The 22,714-nt window shown below is 39.5% G+C and overlaps 1 protein-coding gene across 3 annotated transcripts in view; it reads right to left on the bottom strand.

Moving 5' to 3' along the window:
- Window positions 1–4,183: 4,183 nt before the first annotated feature.
- The window catches only part of LOC122121285 (interleukin 18 receptor accessory protein), a 29,237-nt gene continuing 10,706 nt past the window's right edge, over window positions 4,184–22,714 (bottom strand). For 2 of the 3 annotated variants that reach the window (XM_042695419.1, XM_042695418.1), the window contains 7 exons: window positions 16,571–16,721; window positions 15,165–15,230; window positions 13,540–13,663; window positions 11,333–11,484; window positions 10,435–10,572; window positions 5,808–5,981; window positions 4,184–4,954 (listed from right to left, as the gene is read on the bottom strand). In XM_042695419.1, coding sequence (XP_042551353.1) covers window positions 4,506–4,954; window positions 5,808–5,981; window positions 10,435–10,572; window positions 11,333–11,484; window positions 13,540–13,663; window positions 15,165–15,230; window positions 16,571–16,721 — 1,254 coding nt within the window. In that variant the 3' untranslated portion in view covers window positions 4,184–4,505. The remainder of the gene's footprint in view (window positions 4,955–5,807; window positions 5,982–10,434; window positions 10,573–11,332; window positions 11,485–13,539; window positions 13,664–15,164; window positions 15,231–16,570; window positions 16,722–22,714) is intronic. The other variant, XM_042695420.1, reaches the window with a different exon arrangement.

Below are 22,714 nucleotides of genomic sequence, written 5' to 3'. Positions count from 1 at the left end.
TATAGCTAACTTGCCTCAAAACCACTCCACCATGATTGTCCCAGTCCATTCATAGGAGCTGAACCTTCATGACCTAAACCTCTGTGAACAGTTCCTCCTCCCAGGACTGTCACAATGGTTTGTAAGGGATAAACAAAATATAGCATGGGTCAGAAGAGATTTCTAGTATCCTCTTCTAGTTGCATTTCAAGGACAAAGATGAATGTAGAGAAAAGCAACATTCTTTTCCTCAATTTACTCTCAGTAAGCAATTTATTTGTCAGAAGACCTGACAAATTTATCGATGACTCAGTCCAGGTAAATCATTCCCTCCCTCAAGTCTTCTGCCTACTTTACATCATCTCTAACACTATGTACTAAGGTATTCGCTCGGGTTGCTATATAACCAACTATCATGATCCATGTGGCTTGGGAGAGAATATTAAAAGGGGTGATGTTGATTAAGATGCAATGTATTCATTAACTGCTTTGTTGAATGGCAAATCCTTTGTACAACTACTTAAAGATAGTTTTAAAAGCCACAGAACGTTTTTGTTTCATGTTTTTGCAGTTCTGGAAGCCACAAGTCTAAAAATCAAGGTGCCAGGCAATTAGGTGTCTAAGGAGGGCTCTCTTCCTGGCTTGTGAGTGGCTGCTTTCTCACTGTGTCTCCACTTGACCGTGTGTGTGTGTGTGTGTGTGTGTGTGTGTGTGTGTGTGTGTGTGTGTGTGTGTGTGTGTGTCAAAGGTAGAGAATCCATTTTGTTAGTCTTCTTTGTAAAGGCACTAACTCTATAGTTAAAGACCTTATGTCTAAATAGATAGTCACATTGAAGATCAGAGATTTATCATATGAATTCAGAGGTGACACAGTTCATTCCACCCCAGAAACCATGCCGGGATTTTGCCCCTGTCTCGCTCCTGACGTCCTGTGATGAAGCTTGAGGTGCACAGAACCTGATTGTCATCTTTACTATCTCACTGGCAGTACCGGTATTTTCACTGGGATGGTATTAAAACAATATCCCTGGTGCAGCAGGCTCCTTTTATGTGTAACTCGTACCTCCTGAAGTCTGTGGCTTTGTTATAACAGAATTTTGTGTTGCTTAATGATGTGTGACATTCGTGACTCACATCTTTTAATATTTGAAGGATATTTTGTGATCAGTGGACACATTTTCCTAAGGTCCATCTGTATTAAGTCACTGGTGACTTAATCCCAGAATGCCCTGCCTTACAGCTAAAGACACTGCTCTACAGTTGTATGCCCTGGGCATCATTGCCAGAATCCATCACAGACACCTGGACCAGTCTGCTAAGGGAGGCTCAGAAGAACCAAGCTAGTTCCCCTACTTTTACGCTGAATTTTTCACAATGGTTTGAGAAAAGGGCCTATTGTAACAATGCGCAACTCCTCAACATGGGCTGGAAGTGCTACCCTTTCCTTCGGTGACTTGCTGCCTTTGTCCCAAAGTTCCACAGACAAAAAGACAATCCTTCCTTCCACTCAAAGGTGATCCCCTCAACTGGTCCCTGACAGACAGATAAGAATGGGCTCCTAAGCAACCCTGATAAAAGATGGTCAGCAGACATTGGGCAAGAAAAGCCTGGGTAACTAAGGCATTGTGTGATAGAACACTTTAAGCCTGAATTAGAAGAAGCAGGTTCTCAGGTATAAAAGAAGTAATATAGATGGTAAATATCAATATTAAAATATTGATGTGAAAATATAGCCAGATACCAGTGGCTCATGTTCAAAGTCCTCACTAGTCAAGATGCTGAGATCTTAGGTTTATAGTTCAAAGCCAGCCTAGGCAGGGAAAGTCCAAGAGACTCTTATTTCCAATTAACCATCAAAAAGCCAGAAGTAGAGATTTGACTTACATGGAAGAGCTTGAGCCTTGAGTAATAAAGCTAAAGGATAGCACCAGGTCATGAATTCTAGCATCTAGTAGTGTGTGTGTGTGTGTGTGTGTGTGTGTGTGTGTGTGTGTGTGTGTACAGCCTGAGATAGTACAGGGTCACTGAGGGGTGATTACCACTGTTGTTGGAGATAGGATACCATTATACAAATTAGGGCACGTTTTAGAGTTAAAGGAAATACTATAATAATTATACTTGGACAATAAGTGGTTAAAACATAAGGCTAACTTGTTTGAAAGTACAGTGGGAAAATACTATTCTTTTCTATTGTATTGTACCTCATTTAATTGTTCAATTATAGTCTGTGTGTAAATTGGTAGTACTCTTTGTTTTGGCTAATTTTCATGTAGAAAATGTAAATAGCCTTTTGTTTAAAGGTTGGTTTATCATTTTTAATGTACCTATGAAGTAGAACAGAGTATATTCTGTAAACCCTAGAGTTACTTTTTTTTTTCTTTTTGTGTGTTTGTGTGGATATCTGAGCTCTTTCTCTATAGCTCAGGACAGAACTTTAGACATCCTGGAAGCTCAGTTCCAAAACTCATCCATCTGGGTGCACTGGCCCTAAGAGTTTCTGAATTTGACATTTCAGAGAGATCCTGGCAGGAAAACCAGGGACGCTGACCATTGCCAAACACCATAGTCTACTGACAGTGTGGGCTCCTCCTGCCCGACACCCTGCAATGAGCCTTCCCACAAGAAACTTCCTCCAGGCATAATTTATACCCTTCAGCTCCTCTTTAACTTTATCACTAAAATTTCCAACAAGGATGTTGTTTGGTACCAAAGCCACAGTGGTTTTTGTGATGTGGGTGCCCCTGTGAGGACAAATCCGAAGAGCACCTCACAGGGATGCCAAGAAGCCAGATGACAATGACCTAGCCACTCCGCATTCGCATCACATTCAGACCAGTGGATGTGACACAGTACTTGTGAATTCCTGTGCAAGCTGACTTCCTTTGTGACCCAAAGGATGAGTGATCCTACCTGGACACCCAGCATGTGAACCATAGTGATTCATCCACATAGAACCAGAGTGGTATTGTATTTTGATGTTCACAAAACAATTAGAAAAATCAAACTAGCTTTGTTAATGAGGAACGAACGGTGAGAGATCCTTTCAAAATCACATCACTTGTTTCTTAGGAGAACTTAAATTGACACCCTGAGATCAGGATGTGCACAGGGAAGTGGATCAGCCCCAGTGGGAAAGGGGTACCAACTAAAGCTCTATCCCAAACCTACCTTTGAACTAAGGTACACACTTCTCTGACTTCCTTCCTTCCTTCTTTCCCTTCTCCTTTATTTTTGTGTTACTGGATATTGAAATCAGTGTTTTTAGCTTACTAGGCAAACACTTGACCCCTCCCCCCCACCCCAGTCCTTTTAGCTTGTGTTTCAAATAAAGTCCTGCATGCTTTACTAAGCTGCCCTTGGACCAGGATCCTCTTAACCCGGAATTAGATAATGCTGAGATTACAGTTACGCACCACCACACCTAGCACTTCCCAGACTCTTAGCTTGACCTTTACCTTTTGTCTCTGCCTTTCTAGTTTGTGCATAACTGCTAGCTAGTCCATTCCTTGCATCCTCATTAGTATAACAACTTTTCTCTAATTGGCCCCTACTTCCAGCGGCCCAAACTACTCTCTGCACAGCTTTCTCTTTCAACAAGACCAGGAGGAGCTAAAATTAGGTATTCTCTGCTTTCTAAGCCTATCTACATCCTGGTGGAGACTGCATGAACCCAAACCCAAAGGAAAGAGCGCCTTCCTTTGTGGTCAGTCTCAGACTTATGATTTTCTTTGAACTGATATTGTGTTTAAAAAGAATCCACATTCTGTGGAGATTATTCTCTGAGTTTTGCATTGGGCTCATTTCTGGGGCTAGGGTTATATGGGGTTGACTCCCTTTTGAAATGGTACACCTGGAATATAGCTCCAGGTTGGCTCTGTGATCACCAGGGCAAACAACTGCAGAGCACTTTGTTGCTAAGCTAAGATGTGTGCAAGGTTAATAGTTCTAAACATATTTCTGTCTACCATGTTTCTAACTTACAATGGGCTTCTCAGGATGACACCTTGCACAAAATGAGGAGCAATTACAGGTCATGTGACCAGAAGGTCATTTCTTGCAATAACTCAGTAGGGACTAACTACAGCCCTGTCTATTCTAGGTCGCATTAGTGTCCCCTTCTGTCCTCTACAGTTGATAGGTAGACCTGAAACAAAACAAGAATTATGTTCTTTACAGAAAAGTTTCAGGCAGAGTTTAAATCACATGTGTTAAAGAAAATAATATTTATTTGATTGCAAATACATGCAAATGGAAATACACCATATGCATTAGATGTCTGATAGTCTATAGCCTAAAAGCAGCAGTGGCTGTATCTGAGGATTCAACTCAGGGTACTTGCAAAATCTTGGGGTGTGTCAAGCTCCAAATGTATTTCAAATGAATCCATCTCTCTCTGTTCAGATCAGAAAATCAAAGGCTTAAGCCTCATCCTCAGTCTTGTTCAATTGCTTGTGGAGCTTGCTCAGGACTCCATTTGCTGTTATCCTGGTCCAGACAGGACCTTTGGCCTGCCAGAACCTCTCCCCTCAGGAGCTGGGGAGAAAGGGGATCCCGACTGGATCACCGTTTCCTGGGATGGGAGCTCCTCTCCTTGGTTTCTGGTTCACCCAGGCCTTTCCAGAGGAAACCCCCATGAAAGAGTTCTGAGCTTGTTCTGCTTGACTCTTTCTCTTTTTCACAGGCATGTGGTAGTGCATTTGGGTCCAGAACCTGGAATTGGGACGAACTGATTTTAAGCCTCTCCAAGTGACTGTGGGTAAGACCCGGAGAGCTTTTTTGACAAGATAAGGTAGAGACTCTGGCTCTTGGAAAGAACAGAACTTAATTAAAATCAGTTTCAGGGTTTGATCATCCAAGGCAAGATTCACTGCTGCTTGTAGTTCAAAAGTTGTGGGTCCATTGATGTAGTTGGGGCTCAGGATAAATATCCCTCTTCTACTCTTCTTAATAATGCTCACGATGTCTTCTGTATACACTGGAATAAAGGAATGATTTGTGATTGATATTGTCAAAGTTTTAGTTATAATCACCTTGACATTCCCAGATCTACCCAGGCATTCCCTGTAATGAACTCTATTAGGTAAAGAAGACAGGAGACATGGCTTTCCTATCACTGTTACCATGTCACCCCAGTCAATTGAGGACACATTCTAGAATCTAATGACCCTCAAATGTATGTGCCTGTCCTAAGTTGTCATTTCCTCTAGGAGCAAAGCTCATTGGAAGTAGGTAGTCAAGGTTACTAGAGGTCATTGGATGTCCCAGACTCCTGTGGGAATGAGAGTGTCTGAGGAGGAGCAGATTTATGAGAGTTGGATGCCAGGTAGCGGGGGAAACCTGGTTATCTTATGGGCACCTCCTAGCATAAGCATCTGTTCAATGTAGTACTAGGCAGAGTTACAAAAGCCATGAGGGCCACTGACTTCAGATGACACCTGTGAAGGAGCAGGAAAAGTCTCTTTGTTTTAGATGTCCTTCCTATGGCCCAATATTGAGCGGAAGGGTTGGATTTTTGTATTCTTCTGGAAAATATTGTTTGTTGTTGATGAGAGATTATGGCTTGAACATGGCTCTCTGCACTGATTTGTAAGATAATATAAGCCTTCCATGAAACCACCAACAAGACCAGAAAGCACTTGGAGAACTGGCCTTTTGGAACTCTCTCTCTCTCTCTCTCTCTCTCTCTCTCTCTCTCTCTCTCTCTCTCTTCCTACCTCCCTCCCACTCTCCCCCTCTCTCTCCTCTCTCTCTTCCTCTTTCCCTCCCACTCTCCCCCCTCCCTCCTCTCTCTGTCTGTCTGTCTCTCTCCATTGGCATGTAGAACCTACCTCCGCCTGGAGCCACATCTCGTTCAAGCAAACACAAAGTATATCCATATTTGTTTTCCAAAACTTCAGGAAACAGATTCAAAGCCAAGTGTTCCTCACTCAGATCAGAAGAGGCCTCATTCTCCAAAGAGTTCAATTTTGCATAGGACACAAAAGCATCAAATTCCTTCTTATCTGAAGAAAAGGAACAGTGAGAAGTTAACAACAACAACAACAACAAAAAAGCAAGCAGGTGCATTTCTTTACCTACACCATGGTACACCTACAGATGTTTGAAGCATATGCTAAATGGGTTAGAAGTGAGATCTAGAATCCTTATAAAATGGATTTTTAAAAGGAAGAAGAGCAGGTGCGTCCACTCCCAAATCACACTGATAAGCAGCATCCATTGCCTGCTCCAAATTCAATTCTACTTTATGAAGTACTTCTGTGCCTCCACTGGAGTTGGATCAAACAGCCGGAGCCTCCTTTGATTCAATTGCATGTACTCAGGAGGGCCTCTGCATTTTCTTTGCAGCTGCTGTGTTTCTGTCTTGTTAGTTACAGATCAAAGAGGCATCAGCTCCATCAGAGCATGATAATCTCCAGTGAGCAAGGTACTGCTAAGCCTCAGCACAGAGCACCTTAGACATGCAACAGTAAATATACAGTAAATCTAGTAACTCTTAGGTCACTAATGGACTGTATATGTGACAGTGGTTCCATGAGTTTAAAATAGCAATGGAAAATTCCCTCATCACTCAGTACTGCTGAGGTAATCAAAATGCCATAGTGCTATACACTCTCCATGTGTTTGTGGTCATACTGGTGAAAATACGTTCATAAGTTAGCAATGGGTTATCATATACACATCATATAACACATGACATAGAATATAGCATGTTATTACAATATATAGTATAGTATATAGTATGTAATATAATTTTATATTACTGTATATAACATACGTTATATATTGTACTTGTAGATTATAGATATAGATATACACACTAGATAGCCTATTCCCTAGGTGTGCAGTGACGTATGTGATCATGTAAACACACCTTATTATATTTACACAAAGACAAAACTGCCTGAGGATTCATTTCTCAGGATATACCTCTGTCCTTAACTGATGCATGACTCTACTTTTATTTTAATCACCATATTTAAGATTAGCATGTACTGGGTGTGGTGATACACACCTATAATCCCAGTTTCTCTGTGGGTGAAGGGAGGTGGTTCCCAGTCCAAGGCCTACTCAGGCCAAATATGGAACCCTATTTAGAAAACAAACTAAAAGAACTGGAGGAGGAGGCAACAATACTTGATAAGAAATATACTCATTACCTTGCACATGTAACTGTAATCCCTCTGTATAGTATTTTCACAATAAAAACATAAATAAAAATAAAGGAATTACCTAACATAAAAAGAACTGGAGGCCTAGTTCAAATGATAAAGTATTTGCCTAGCAAGCCTGAGTTCCTTAGTGCCATCAAAAATAAAAATAAAGCGAGGTAGTGATAGTTCATGCCTGCAATCCTAGCTACTCAGGAGGCTGAAATCTTAGGATCCTGGTTCAAAGCCACCAGGGTAAGAAAGTCTGTGAGTTTCTTATTTCCAATTAACCACCAGAAATCCAGAAGTGGACCTGTGGCTCAAACTGATAGAATACTAGCCTGGAGCAGAAAAATTCAGGGATAGTGCCAAGGCCCTGAGTTCAAGCCCCATGACAGACAAAAATAAAAATAAAAATCTGAGGAAAGTAGCTCCTGTGAAGACTGTTAAGGGTTATATGTTTGGTGTCTGAATCATATCTAGTCCCCTCCCTTCTAGATTGAAAACTAAATGTATAGGATGTGATTTAGAACATTTTTTAAAAAGTTTCATAAGACTCTATTGATTATATTAATACAAAGGCTCAGTAATCACTGGGGCATGCTAAAGAATTAACTGGGAATGGACATTTGGGATGAAAAACTTCCCATAGCATTATTGCAAATAGTTGAAGGCTGAGGCTATTAGGCAGTACAATTCCAACATTTAATGCCCTTTTGTGAATTAATTTCAGGTGCACAGGATTAGCTTTAATGATTTTGTTGGAAAATATCATTTGGCCAGCAGAGGGTGGTGTAGCACCGTGCTTGAAAGACATCTGAGCTGAAGACATCTGTCTTCAGACCCTGTTAGCATGTACAAGTAAGAGAAAAGACTCATTTAAATGTTTCTCTTTTGAGCAACTCTTCTTCAACACAGCTTCAGAATCCTAAGGAAAATGACATGCTAGTAAAAGAAATATGAAGCAGCTTACGAAAACAATGAAGACATGGCTTAGCTAACTTGCTCCATTGAGGAAAGCTGCTTTTAAAAATACCCTTGCTCAATAGCTGTGTGGATATTCATATAAAATAATATTAGCCAAAATGAACTCCAAGAAAAGTAAACAAGAGGTTTATCTGTCATTGGAAGGTTAAGGGGTCACAGAAATGGAGGGACAAAGAGTGAACAAATGTAGCAGTGTTACTCACTAGTCACTTACACAACTTGTGGGTGGAGATGAGAGGGAAAAACTGGGAGAGAGGGAGGGAAGGGGTGACATTGTTCAAAAAGAAATGTACTCATTACCTGACTTATGTAACTATAACCCCTCTGTACATCACAAACACCTTTACCTTGATTTCTAAAGTGTTATTAATTTTTAGCTTAAAGACAGATGTAACTGCTTTCTTTTGTTTGCTTTTTGAGAGGGTTTGTTTGTGTTTGTTTATTTGTTTGGTGCTGTGGACTGAATGCTGGGCCCTGGCACATTTCTTACTCCCTCTTTGCCCAGCAATCTCATTGGATTCTCCACTTGGGAAAGTTACTGGGGTTTGGGCAGATCTCCCAGCCACTTAGATGGTTTGTCCCTGAATTTCAGTAGAAAGGGAATCTGCTACCTCCAAACCAACAGAATCATTCCTTAAAACTGCAAATCTTCTAGCCCAAGAATTCCAAGACTAGGAAAAACAACACAAATGCGGCTCTTCTGTTCTAAGGAAGCAAGCATTAATGTACATTATGACCGTAATACTCTAATAACAGTAATAGGACTTGAATTTTGCTCAACGTACAATTTATTGGCTATTTGCACCATTCTAAAGCCCCTAGATTACAGATGAGTCTAACTGAGGAAGCAGTTAAAGAAACTCTCTTCTTTCATCTTGTTAAAAAGGAATTTTATTTGGTGGACCTATGGTGAATCCCCTAGCATTTTATATTTCTTATCTCTTTTTTTTCTTCTTTTACAACTCTGTGTGAGTGTGTGTGTGTGTGTGTGTGTGTGTGTGAGAGAGAGAGAGAGAGAGAGAGAGAGAGAGAGAGAGAGAGAGAGAGAGAGAGAGAGTATATTGGGGCTTGAACACAGAACCTTGTGCTCTAACTCGAATCTTTTTCTCTCAAAACTGGTATTCTACCACTTGAACCACAGTTTTGCTGTGCTTTGTTGTGGTTAATTAGAAATAAGAGTCTCATGGGCTTCTCTGGCAGAATCATCAGATCTTGCCTTCTGAGGACTGCAACTGTAAGCCACCAGTGCTAGGCTCTTTTACAACTTCTAATGGGTTTCATTATCTTATTTTCATATATTCATACAGTGTTCTTTGGCCACATTCACCCTCATTAACCTCTCCTTTTGCCTTTTCCACTCTTCCTGCTTTTCAGACCAGTCCCTCTCAGCTAATAAGATCTCTTAAGCCAGACAGCCTGGGCCCAAAGATACACTCTAATGGCTCCCAGGGTTCAATTGGAAGTGTGGCCTCATCTTTATCTCCTTTCCTCATCTGCTTTTTCCCCTGACAGTTACCAATATATCCTAAATGCACTCCTGTCTCCAAGGAATAGTATTTGATGATATATTCCTGGTTTTCCTATACATGAAGGTACTAGTCTAAATGCTTGGTTTGTTTTACCTCAATATATCTCATAGTGGCTTTGTCAATTGATGCTAGTACAAATCCTACTTTGGAAGGGAGATAAGGATACAGAGAAGTCATTTGTTATATTGTCTTAGGCTGGTCTATCTAAGAGAATATTCTTGAGTCTCACAACTACCATGGTAGCATCCTCTACAAGGTGCCTGGTAAACTGTAATGAGCAAAACTTGTTTTCCTAGGCTTTTTTGGTATATGGCCACCATACTTAAAGTACCATACTCAGAGTACTGTCTTTATCATTCAGGGAATATCCACCTCTTTCTTCTTTTCTTTTCATCTTTACGTAATTATGCAAAATGGTTTCAATTCAACAAATCCATTTATAAATATAATGCATCTTGATCAATGTTATCCCTTCTATTTTCCTTTCCATTTTCCCCAACCTCACCCACAGCCTCAATTTCATGGTCCATTGTCACATATGTACATTGACTATGACTGAATTTGCTGGCCCTTCCTCTATCCACTTGTCTCTCCCCCTCCCCCTTGATTGTCCATTTCTTGGGCTTCTTTCTCCCTCATTGTTATCCTAGATAGCAGGAAGCCAGTAAGACCTCCTATGGCAGATCCAAGGAAACGAAGACAATGGGTAGTGAGGGCATGTCTGTTGTTCTGGTCTTACTAAGTAAGTGATGAGGGAAACAACAGAGGATGGCATGTTGGGCTGATCTTACCCCCAAGAGTCTCATCCTTGTTCTGGTAGGTTCGGCATAGAAGCACTATTTCAATCCAGTAGATGTAGAGGAGAGCACTTGCCACCAGTAAGCCCACCAGAGTGATGATGGTGACAAGCAGGATGTACACGAACACCACTAGGGGGAGACACAGGAACTGTGAGCCAGCACTGAGGCAATATTGCTGGGCAAGATCACACTGATGCCTACACTGAGGGTCTGTCTGCTCAGTACCAGTTCTTACTCCATCATCATCAATTGCACTATAGTTATCGATTTACTGAGTGGACAAATGATTACATCATATTAACTTCTCTGAGCATCCTGCTGACAAAAATTTTTGAAAGCTATTGCTTCCTGGAAATTTCAATGATTTGTGACATACACATAAACTTTGGAACACTAAACAAGATGACTCCCTTCTTCCTCCCTCCCCCACTCATCAACATATGAATTCATTGTGATCTCTGAAAGCCAGCCTGGGAAGGGAACAAGGTCTGAGTACTACTGCCTAAGGTACTGCTACCTAAGGTACTGCTACCTAAGTACTGTTACCTAAGGTCCCTGGGTGTATCTATAGGATAAATGGATGAATTGAGTTGAGTGAACGAGCGAATGAGCTATGTGAATAAGTAAGAGTGAGTGATTGAATAAATGAATGAATAAATGGATGAAGGAATGAGGGAATGATATTCCTAGAGGATTAACTAAGACAACTAGCTCTAGAACATACATTTTACTACTTGTATGACTTTGGCCAAGGTTTTACTTCAGCTGACTCTTTGTCCAATAGGTAGGAAATATTTACCTATTATTATTGTCCCTATTTTTTGGAAAGCCATTTTGCCTTTTGGAGGAAGGCAGTTACGTGCATTTTGGGATAATCACCCAGGCTCACCTCCCTTCTTTTCCGTCAGTTGGATGGTCTTGGTTGTGTTACCAATGGAGTTCTGGGCAAAGCAAACAAACTTTCTGCTCAGATGTTTCTTCTTGACTTCTTTCAAGCAGATAACACCTTCAATTTCTTCTTCCTTGGGAGCCAGTTGAATTCTAGGAAAGAAGAGGAAATTCCACATCTATTCAACAACACAAACAGATGCCTTGGTAATGTTTTTTAGCACTTACAAGCAGATAACCATTTGGCTTTGAGAAGAACTGTGAAATAAATAATATAACATGATAGAGAAGACATAAAAAATAGAATAGAAATATCATTCTTGGTTAAGTTGTTAACTCTGATAACCATTGGCACTATGATTTAACTTAATTGTAGCTCTTGTGTGAGTTCCTTATGCAAGAATCCCCCAGGAAGCACAGAAATGGCGGGACAAAGGGTAAACTAATTTAGCAGTGAAACTCACTAGACACTATGTTGAAAATACACTATATAATTTATGGGGAGGGGGACCAGGAGGGAAAACCTGGGAGAAAATGAGGGAAGGGGCGACACTGTTGAAAAAGAAATGTAATTGTTTCCTGACTTATGTAACTGTAAACCCTCTGTTCATCACCTTTATAATAAAAATTAAAATTAAACAAAAGAAGTCCCCTTGCTCTGATCATATGAAATAATATGTACCAAAATGAACTTCAGGAGATGGAACAAAAGGTTTTTTTTTTCCTTTGTTGTTTTCGTTTTATTTTCTTTTTGTATTGTTTGTTGGTTTAGCTGACTTTGGGAGGGTAAATGAGGGCACAGAACTGGAGGGAAAAAAAGTGAACAAAGGTAGCAGTGTACTCACCAGACACTATGTTGAAAATGAGCTATACAATTTGTGGGTGGGGATGGGAGGGAAAAACTAAGAGAAAGCAAGGGAAAGGGTACTATTGTTAAAAAAAGAAATATACTCATTACCTGACTTATGTAACTATAATCCTTCTGTACATCACCTTTATAATAACAATAAAAAATTTAAAGAATTCCCCTTGGCAACAGCTAATAACAATAACTTAAGAATAATATTAAAATAACTAACCCATGCTAAGGACCTAGCATATGTCAGATGGTCTTCTAATCATGGAGTATGGACTGTTTCATTTCCCTTTCTCTTCACCAAACCCTACAAAGTAATCATCTGAGCATCCTAATTTGGCCATGACATGGCCGGCCCAGAAGGTGAATGAGCACCCTGGATCACATAGCTGGGAAATGGCTGAATCTATGCCATCCTAGAGCATGTCACACAGAATGAGATCCAAAACTTCAGAGAACTGCACTTGCTTTGGGGGGCCCTGGATGGCTCTGAATATCTAATATCCCTTTCTATTTACCTAGCTATCCACCAGTGAACCTTGCCCACTGATTTGAGTTTCATACTACAGAGAACAAGAAGCAGAGTCTTGTTTCTCCTAAGAGATAATGTCTGTTCAGTATTTAAAGACAGGTAACTTACTTGAAACTCAACTCCCAGCTTAAAATGCTTTGGCTCATCTCTGCCATTTCCAGTGGAATGTTTACACTGTTAATGATTCTGAAACATTGGATCCCTGAATTCATAATACATTGAGCTCACAACACTTGTACTAGTGCAAGTGAGGGTGATGTGCCTGGTAGAAACACCTTTCCTATTTGCTGGATGTGCTCCTTGCATTCCAGCAGCTTGTGTCAGTATGTCTGTTAGTAGGATAGCTCAATTCTTAAAGCAACCACATGACACTGAGCTTTAAATCCACTTTAGGGCTCTGGGTATATAACTCACTGCTAGAGCACCTGCTGAGCATGCTCTTAAAAATAACTGGAACACCAAAACAGTGCAATAGTTTTGGGAAAATAAAACTTCAATGTAGCCTGAGATGATCTCATGACACATAAACATCAGAGTGTGTTTATATCAAGTTAAGATGTTGTGATGTCACAGAGTGGTACAATCTTATGAGATTGGACTTAAATGTTACATATGACTGTTATCCTATGGTCTCATGCTCCCCACCCCAGATTTAAAATTAGCATATTGCATTTTCAATTTTTATGTTCACCACTAGTTGGTGCTAGAGGTAACCCTACTAAATCCACTGTGTAGGTATATTTTAGCCATATGTAAAGGTGGGCTACAAAGAGAAAAATTCCATAGTTTTTGTTCTATTTTCTTGTTTGTTTTTGCTTACCTTTTCTCCTCACATAGTCGGATTTCCCACTCCTGGGTGGAATCCCTGCTGTACCACCTTATGATAGGTCGAAAGTCCTTTTGGAAGCCAAATCGTACTTTGCAGGACAGGACGAAAGGCTTTCCTGACATGAAAAAGTCAGAGAAAACAGGAAGTATGTAAGAACACTGTCTTGTGACAGGAGGAAGAGGTAAGCACAGGATTTATAATGATACAGCCATGTCCACGGGTGACACGAAGGTGCTAGACATGACCACATAGCTACAAGTCCCACGTAGGTGCATGTGACCATATGTGCTCATCCCTTATGGAGATGCTTATATCTTAAACATGCAATGGAATGTTTTTAGCATGAAGATAAACAGGATCATATAACTAAGGATCCTGAGGGTCCTGCAAAGAAACTAGGAACTAGGGAAAGCATGAGAGAGAGAAAGGGAGAGAGGGAGAGAGAATTTCAAAGACATTTCCTAGCCAAAGTTAATGCAAAAATCTATCCTAAAAATAAACCACAAAAAGCAATAAGTTGCTCACACCTATAATCTCAGGTACATGAGAAATGGAGATAGGAAAATCATAGTCTATGCCAAGGAATAAAGTAAATGACCTTGTCTGGAAACCAACTAAAACGTAGTAAGTCTGGGCACATGGTCCTAGTGGTAGATCAGTTGTCTAACAAGTGAGAGGTCCTATGTTCACATCCTAGTCTCTCAAAAAATATATAGAAAATATAGCAGTATTAACTAATACTTGTAAATACAATGAACATTGTGGCGTTGGCAAAGTATGTTGTTTAAAGAAGAAATTATTAGATGCTCAGCTGTTTCTCTGAAAACGCACTATACACGTGCAAGCATCCTTTGGAACTATCCACTTTTCAATACCCCCATAAGGAATGTCCAGATATGCTGTTCTTCAAACTCAGAATCCATCCCTAAAATTACACGGATGAGTATCTTTTCACCTTATTGTATTCCCAACATTATTTAAAGGTCACTAATATTGTATGTTACTTACCAATATATTTGGGGTTAGTTTTTTTTTCTCCCTTCTTTCTTCCTTCCATTCTTGTGGTTTTCTACTTCTACCCTCAAGACATACCACTACTGCCACCTAGCGACTTATTCCATAGCAGTAACATTTCTTGACAATAATTCATCTTTTACTAGTATGGAAGGCACCTATTTTATTATACCAATCATTATACCATTAATGTGTTCTCAAACCCAACAATTCTTACCTGACTGTGCGAACACATAAGTGTTGCTGAACTTGACAAAATGAAAGGAAACAATGAGGAACATAATTTCTCCTCTACCCCAAAGAGGACAGACACTGTTTTAGAATATATTGTTGCAGGGTTGGTAATATTCCACTTCTCTTAAGGACCACACCAAATAACATATTCATAGTCAATTTTACTTAAGTTGGTAAATTTATAGGCATAACAAATGGACTTAACTAATCTTAATAACCACTTGTTCCTGGGAAGAATCTAAACCTTATTGATGCACCAGCACTAACCCTCATTGGCCCATTCTTGTTCAGTGCAACTCTGTAAAGAACAGGTACACCAGCTTCTAGAGCAGAATGTCATTCAGGAGTGATGGTACAACCCAACTTACCAAGGTCTACTTCCAAGATGTTTTTGATGGGATTCACAATATCTGGTTTCTTCTTGGTGTCTTCAACTAAAAGACAAAAATAAAACTCATTATTTGCACTGAAAAAAAATCTAAAGGCCTGTTAGTTGAAGAGATGGAACCAAAAACATTGAGATCAAAGTATTGACCTAAGATTCCAAATCTTCAGGACTGGGACATTAGTTTGTGGCTTCCAGTGCCATACTAGTTTTTCCTTAACCCATATCTGCCTATGTATATTGTCATCCATACAAATTTGCTCACCCAGTGTAGACTTGATCCCCATCTCTGTTTTCTCATTCTGATGCCAACTGGCTGAGTAGACCAATAGAAGAGAAAACCCACCCATGAAACTACACACATCAATCAGGACTGAGCCCATCCTCGCCATGCCTAAACTCACAGTTTGGGTCAGAATAATCCAGCCTTTCATTATTTTATCCTTCTCTTTCCTCCTATAAACTTCTAACTGTGCTTCCACTGTTAAACTTCTTCCTGAAGGTGTTCTATATTATTATCTTTTTTTAAAATCAAAGTCATCCACTCTTAGAACATTCTCACAGACATTCTTCTTCATTTACACCACACAGATCTTACATCTATAATTTTACAATACCTTTCTCTCTGTCAGTCTGTATCAGTACTTATCCTTGCCTAGCTAGTTTCTCTTAGCAAAAGAGAAAAGATGGTGATATTGCCCAAGATACATTTTACTCATAAACTCCTTTGTTCAACAACAACTACTTTTGTAAAATAAAAGTTAAAAAATAAAAAAGAGAAAAGACTTCATTGTACATCCTGCCTCATGCATTTTCCCTCCTTCTCGGACATATTCCTGAGTTTTTGTTTTTTGTCTGTTTGTTGTTGCTGTTCAGTACAACAACACTGACCTGGAGCTCAGACTCAGAACCTGTGTTTGCTAGGCATGTACTTTGCTGTTTAAGCCACACTGTCTCTCTCTTTTGCACATAGGGTCTCATACTTTGGCCTGGGGCTGGCATCAGACTATAATCATCCTACCACTCCATCCTCAGTCTCTGAAATTTCAGGTGTGCACACAGACCACAATGCCAGCTCCAGTGAAAGAGTTTCAGGTGCTCATTTTCCCCGACCTCTCACCTCCTCTGGAGTCTGATTTCTTCCCTCACCACACCACTGAAACTTGTTTGCACAAAGTGGCCAGTGAAACCTTTAAAAATTAACAATAACAAAACTAAAGCAAAAATCCCAAACCAAACAAAAACCCTCCAAACTTCTTGGGAGGTAGGATTATTGATGTTTTCTACTTCAAGTGACCCATGGTCACTTTTTCTCCCTAAACGGACAGGATATAATTGTAATTGATCAATTAGAGCTTAGATAAATATTGAGACAAAAATCTCACTTACCAATGGTTCTGACTTGAACAACAGCTCTAACTGTCCATGAACTCGTATTATCTGACTGAGTATAGTCACACACATACATGCCCTGGTGATAGACAAATGTTTCCTTCACTTTGATCCAATTTTTCTTTTCTTCAGAGAGGAGTTTTCCATTCTAATTTAAGGAGTGAAAAGTAAATACTATTCTTTAACCAGAGAATTTTTTTATAAATATTAATCAAACCTATGAAAAACTTCATACATGTGAACCAGGTAGGAGATGTTCTGTTTTAAATAATGAAATCCCACAGTTCTGAAGACACGGTGTTCAACACTGTTTGTGTAAGTTTTGTAAGTTTCTCAGTAAGTGGCACTGTGTGAATTAAGCATCTCCTTATCTGTAGCTTTTGAAGGTAACCTTTTGTTTCTTGACATGTAGCTGGTCTTGGACGAAATGAGGATCCCTTCTCTCAGCAAGTTCTCAGTCTAAGACTCTTCCCTCTTAGTAATAAGGCATTCTGTCCTACCCTCCTCAGGGAACACTCAGAAAGTTCTGTCTTAGCTCACACCTGAGTCTATTCAGAGCCTTGAAGGATACATAGGAATCCACCAATGACAGGTAAGCATCACTTTAGGAGCATTTCATGCAAAGCACAGTTGTGGAAAGCAAGGCCAAGGTGCGAGGCTTGATGAACTATGAACACAGGTGTGTTTGTTCTTTGTCTCTGTCAAAAGTAGTGAAGCGGGATGGCCACTGTACTCACTGTAAAGCATGTGTGAATAAATGAAAGTATAAGTAACAAGATTTTCAAGGCTAGTCACATGATCAGACAGTTTTAAAAAAACGACTGGTGGCTAAGAATGGAAATGCTTAGAAATTTAAGCAGAGTGGTACTGGCACATGAACAGACCTGAGGAATGGAATATAATGGAAGACCCAGAAATGATCCCACAGATCTATGGCCATCTCATCTTTGATAGGGGAGCCAAAATCATCAGATGGGAGAAAGACAATCTCTTCAATAAATGGTGCTAGCAAGATTGGCTATTCACGTATAGAAAACTGAAGTTAGATCCTTATATTTCACCCTGCACCAGAATCAACTACAAATGGATCAAAGACCTCAAGGTAAGAGCAGATACCCTAAAAATATTACAGGTATGGATAGGGGATACACTAGGACTTCTTGGCACATATCAAAACTTCCTAAATAAAAATCCAGAAACACAGCAAATCTCAGAAAGTCAGTATACATGGGATCACATTAAACTGCAGAGCTTCTGTATGGCGAAGAACATAGGTAGCAAGATAAATAGAAAGCCCACAGATTGGGAGATCTTCACTAACTATACAACAGACAAGGGCCTCAATCAAAAATATACCTAGAAGTCAAAAAATTAAGCCCCCCAGTAAAAAAAAAAATCTACAAAGAAACAAACACCTCATTAATAAGTGGGCTTAAAAACTTAAAAAGAGACTTCTCTGGGGGAGGAAATAAGAATAGTTAATTGATACATGAAGAATTCCAGTAAAAAGAAAAGGGGGAATCCACAAATGAAATGATAAGATGCTGATTGCAAATTTTTTTCCTTGTATTTTCACATGCAATTTTCCACAGGATTTTCTGACTTGGTTTTATACATTTTAATTGCACCTATTTTATAAATGAGAAAACAGAGGTTCTGGAGATGAAACAAATGACAGTCTACTAATGAGAGAAATCAGAAGTAGCCAAAAAGTGTCTGATTCTTATATGTCATGTGCTTAGTGGGGAATTTCGCTTCTAGGTTGCCCCTGACTGAGAAACTGGGGACTTCACTATCAGTGTCTGCTATAGTTCCTGTAACCCAAAGAAGAGTTTCTAGTAGGTTGGCAGGAGGGCCAGATAGGTCAGAGAAGGTGGCAGCTGCACAAAAGCAGAAAACCAAAGATGAGAAATGGGGACAGACAAGGTTCACGAACACCTAAAAAAAAAAAAAAATGAGAATGGGAGCACTCATAAATTAAGCTTTAGAAAACAGTTGTAACATACACAAAGGACAGAATTTAGAGTGGATTTGTGCAAAAATACCAAGAGAAAATTACAGAGAGAAGGTGCAGAGCTGCTGCCAAGATCTCCCTAGTGGCTAGCTCAGGTGGACCCACTAGGGAGAAGGGGTAATGACAAAATGCACTTGGTTTTTGTTTTCTAACCATGAAAACATGGCTTAAGGTGTATCATTAAGACTTTACGAGACAGAGTTGAAAGGGAATATTGAAGGAAAGAAATTGAAAAATTAACTTTATAGGCAGGATGGGAAAATTCTCAAATAATATAATCACAGTAGGACAGCCAGAGACTGAGCCAGCCATGTGGATGTGAAATGACCCATGGGACAAAATAGGAAAGGAGAAACATCCTTTGTGTGAACCTGGGTCAAATGTGATGATGGGCCAGAATTCTACTGTGTGTGAACAGTGTCAGTCATAGAAAGAAGCAAGAAAAGAAGACCAACAAAACCCTGGAGAAACTAGAAAAGGATTAAAAATGAGCCAAGGGTGGTTACTGTTTTGTCTAATAAGAGCAGTTCTTACAGTCCTATTCTATTCCTCACCAAGCTTTACTGCCAGGCAGTACAACACCAGGAGCTTCAGGCATATTATACTGTTCTATAGGAATAGTTCTACCTGGAATCTAGCCAAAGGAGGTTTTCTGCTTGTACTTGTACCACCTACCCTGATGGAACTCCCAGGGTTTGCATCGTTCCCATTGTGATCTTCAAGTCTTCATTTCCACTTTGACATTCTCTATCATAGACTCATTGTGTTCAAATCGGTATACCTCCCTTCTCTGCCACTTCTGATTGGTACTAATCTCTTTCTCCAACTTGACAAATACTGTGAACTATTTTGAGCCATAAATACCCCAAATATCATAGCCATTTCCTTCCCCGCCTCAGTTGAAACGTTTATTCTTTTATTTTCTTCCATGAATGTATCATTGGCATCAGTCACCTTCATTCTGTTCCCACTGCTAGGCCTGTGGATCAAAACGCACTTGTAAACCTCAAACACAGCAACAAGATCCCAATGATCATATTGTACGAGCCATCCACAGTCCTTATTGCCAGTCGAGTCTTAATTACACCACTTAAGAACTCTTCATTCCTACCAGAATGAGCTGCTCATCACTCACTGAATATACCTTTTGGTTTTTCTGCTTCTGAAATTTAATTTGTTCGTTCTTGATAAATATAGCTCTTGCTCCAATCATCTGACATTCTACTTTCCTATAAATTATGTAGTAGTGTTTGCCTTTTAATAGAAAATGATTAATTATGAAAAGTTTTTGGTGAGGGACCAGACTTCAATCCCAAGGGAAAAATCATGAGTAAGTTATGAAACAGATGGTTTATGAATACTTGGGAAAGAAAGTGGTGGATAATATCAGTTGGCTTGAATTCTCTAACAATCATCTCCGTCATATCATTTATCTCCATAATTGAACTATGAGATCAGAGGCGCATCTTGGACCTTGACTGTACACGTAATTGAGAAAATATTTTCATGATCTCCCTGTTAAATAAAGATACTTGTCAGCTGATTGATTGATAGGCTATCTGGATGCCTTCTTTACTAAATCTAGCAATATTGTCTGTAGTGGATTAAGGCCCATATGTATGTAGAAGAATCACACTGAGGTCATCAGCTGAGAACTGTATCATCCATCAGTGCTCTCTTTCTTATTGTAAGAGTGATATACAGATGGGTTACAGTTACACAAGTAAGGTAATGAGTAAATTTCTTGTCTAAAAGTATTAGCCCCTCCCCTGTTTGCTCCTACATTCATTCCCTAGTAACCTGAGAGGCTGAGATTGGAAGATCATGGTTCAAAGTCAGCCAAAGAAAAATTACACAAAACCTCTTCTCAACCCACAGGTTCTCATTATAGTGTCTGTATGTCATCATGAAGTTGAAACTGAGAGGATCCAGATTCTAGCCCATAAAAAAGTGCATAAAACTCCAGCTCAATAAAAGAAGTTAGATACAGTGGTGTATGGATACCTGTTATCCCAGCTATGATGAGAAGAATAAAATAGGTAGATATGTGCCTTGACAGGAAGTAACTCTATCTCAAAAATAATGCATGCACCAAAGGACTAGAAGCATGGCCCAGGCATAGCCTGAGGCCCTGAGTTCACAGCTCACTACTCTCCCCAGCAAAAATGTGTATGCATCAAGATTCGAATTCCAATGTCACAGGGATAGGAGAAGACATGTAAAAGAATGAAATTGGATCAGTCTCTCACACCATATATAAATAAGAAGCTCAAAACAGATTAAATATAAGAGCTACTGTTATCAAGCTGCTAAAAGAAAACAGAGGGAAAGCTCCCCCTTTTCTCCGTTTCTCTGGGAAGCCTTTATTTAGGTTAAGCCTCAAAGTATAGGTGACCAAAGCAAAAAATAGACAAATGGGTTTGCACCCAACTAAAATGTGTCTGCACAGAAAAGGAAACAACTGGCTATCAGAATAGGCAAGCACAGAATGGGAGAAGAAAATATTTGTGAATAAAGGAAACCATGGGACCTATGTTTCTTTGGGCCTGGCTTACTTCACTTAATATAATTTTTTCCAAGTCTTTCCATTTCCTAACAAATGGGGCAATGTCATTCTTTCTGAGGAAGGCATAGAATTCCATTGTGTATATATACATTTTCTTGATCCATTCATCTACTGAGGGACATCTGGGTTGGTTCCATATCTTAACTATGGTAAATAATGCTGCAATAAGCATAGTTGTGCTGATAGCTTTAGTGTGGTCTTGTTTGTGATCATTCGGGTAAATGCCCAAAAGTGGGATTTCTGGGTCATAGGGGAGCTCTATGGGGAGTCTTTTGAGGAACCTCCATACTACTTTCCAAAGTGGTTGAACAAGTTTACACTCCCACCAATAATGCAGGCTTCCCTTCTGTCCACATCCCCTCCAGCATCTGTTGTTATTAGAGTTCTTGATTTTAGCCATTCTAACTGGGAGTGAGGTGGTATCTTAGAGTTGTTTTGATTTGCATTTCTTTTATGGCTAGAGAGATTGAGCATACAGGTGGACCCATTGCAACAATGAGATGTACAAGATGCTATGTTGAAAAACGAACTTTACAATTTGGGTGGGGAGGGAGGGTAGTGGTGGAGGAATATAGTCGTGGAGATGGGAGGGCAGGGATGGTAGGGGAAAAACAAAGGAGGAGGCAAGAATGCTTGATAAGAAATGTACTCATTACCTTGTTCATGTAATTGTAACCCCTCTGTATGGTATTTTCACAATAAAAAACTTATTTAAAAAAATAAAGTATTTGTGAATCAATAATGAGTAATAACCAACTACGTAAGTACCCCTAAAAGCCCAATAGCAAGAGAAGAAATAACTGGACTGAAAAGTAGACAAAAGAACCATTAGCTGTTTATTTTAAAAGCTTGAATGACTTATAAGAATATAGAAAATGTTCAACATCAGTAATCATCAGGTAATGCAAATTAAGAAGCAATGAGATATCACCTCATATCTTACACCTAGTAGGATGTTTTTTATTAAAGAGAGAGAAGAGGGAGGGAGGGAGAGAAAAGGGTGAGATTGATAAGAAAGGAACTCTATAACTAATGGGAATATGAATTTAATGCAATCAATATGGAGGTTTCTGATAAAAATAAAAATGGGACTATTAACCATTGTATTGCCAGGCAAGGCCACTTTTGGATATATATCCAAAGGAAGTGAAGTCAATGTGTTGGTGTGTTATATTTACCTTTCCATGATGATGGCAGCATTACGTACCATAGCCAAGATATGGAACCACATCAAGTGTCCAGTAAAAGATAGACACATGGATAAAGAAACAGGGTATATTAATGCAATGAAATATCATTCAGCATCATAAAGAGGGAAATTAGGTCCTTTATGACTACATTCCATGGACTGCTGTGAAAGACGTTATGATCAATGAAGCAATGCAGGCAAGGAAAGACAGATACTACATGATCACATTTATACACACTATCAAAGAATGTCAAAGGCATAGAGCTAAAGAGCAGAATAGTAGTTACAAGAAACTGGGGGTGGGGAGAAAACAGGTGATGTAAGTCAAACAACACAAAATTTCAGATGGGAGTAAGATCCTTAAGACTGATT

This window comes from Dipodomys spectabilis, unplaced genomic scaffold (assembly GCF_019054845.1).
Source record: "Dipodomys spectabilis isolate Male_0828 unplaced genomic scaffold, ASM1905484v1 ptg000187l, whole genome shotgun sequence".
Lineage (NCBI taxonomy): Eukaryota > Metazoa > Chordata > Mammalia > Rodentia > Heteromyidae > Dipodomys > Dipodomys spectabilis.
Note: the sequence above shows the minus strand (reverse complement) of the source record. Positions and strands in the feature narration are given on the sequence as shown.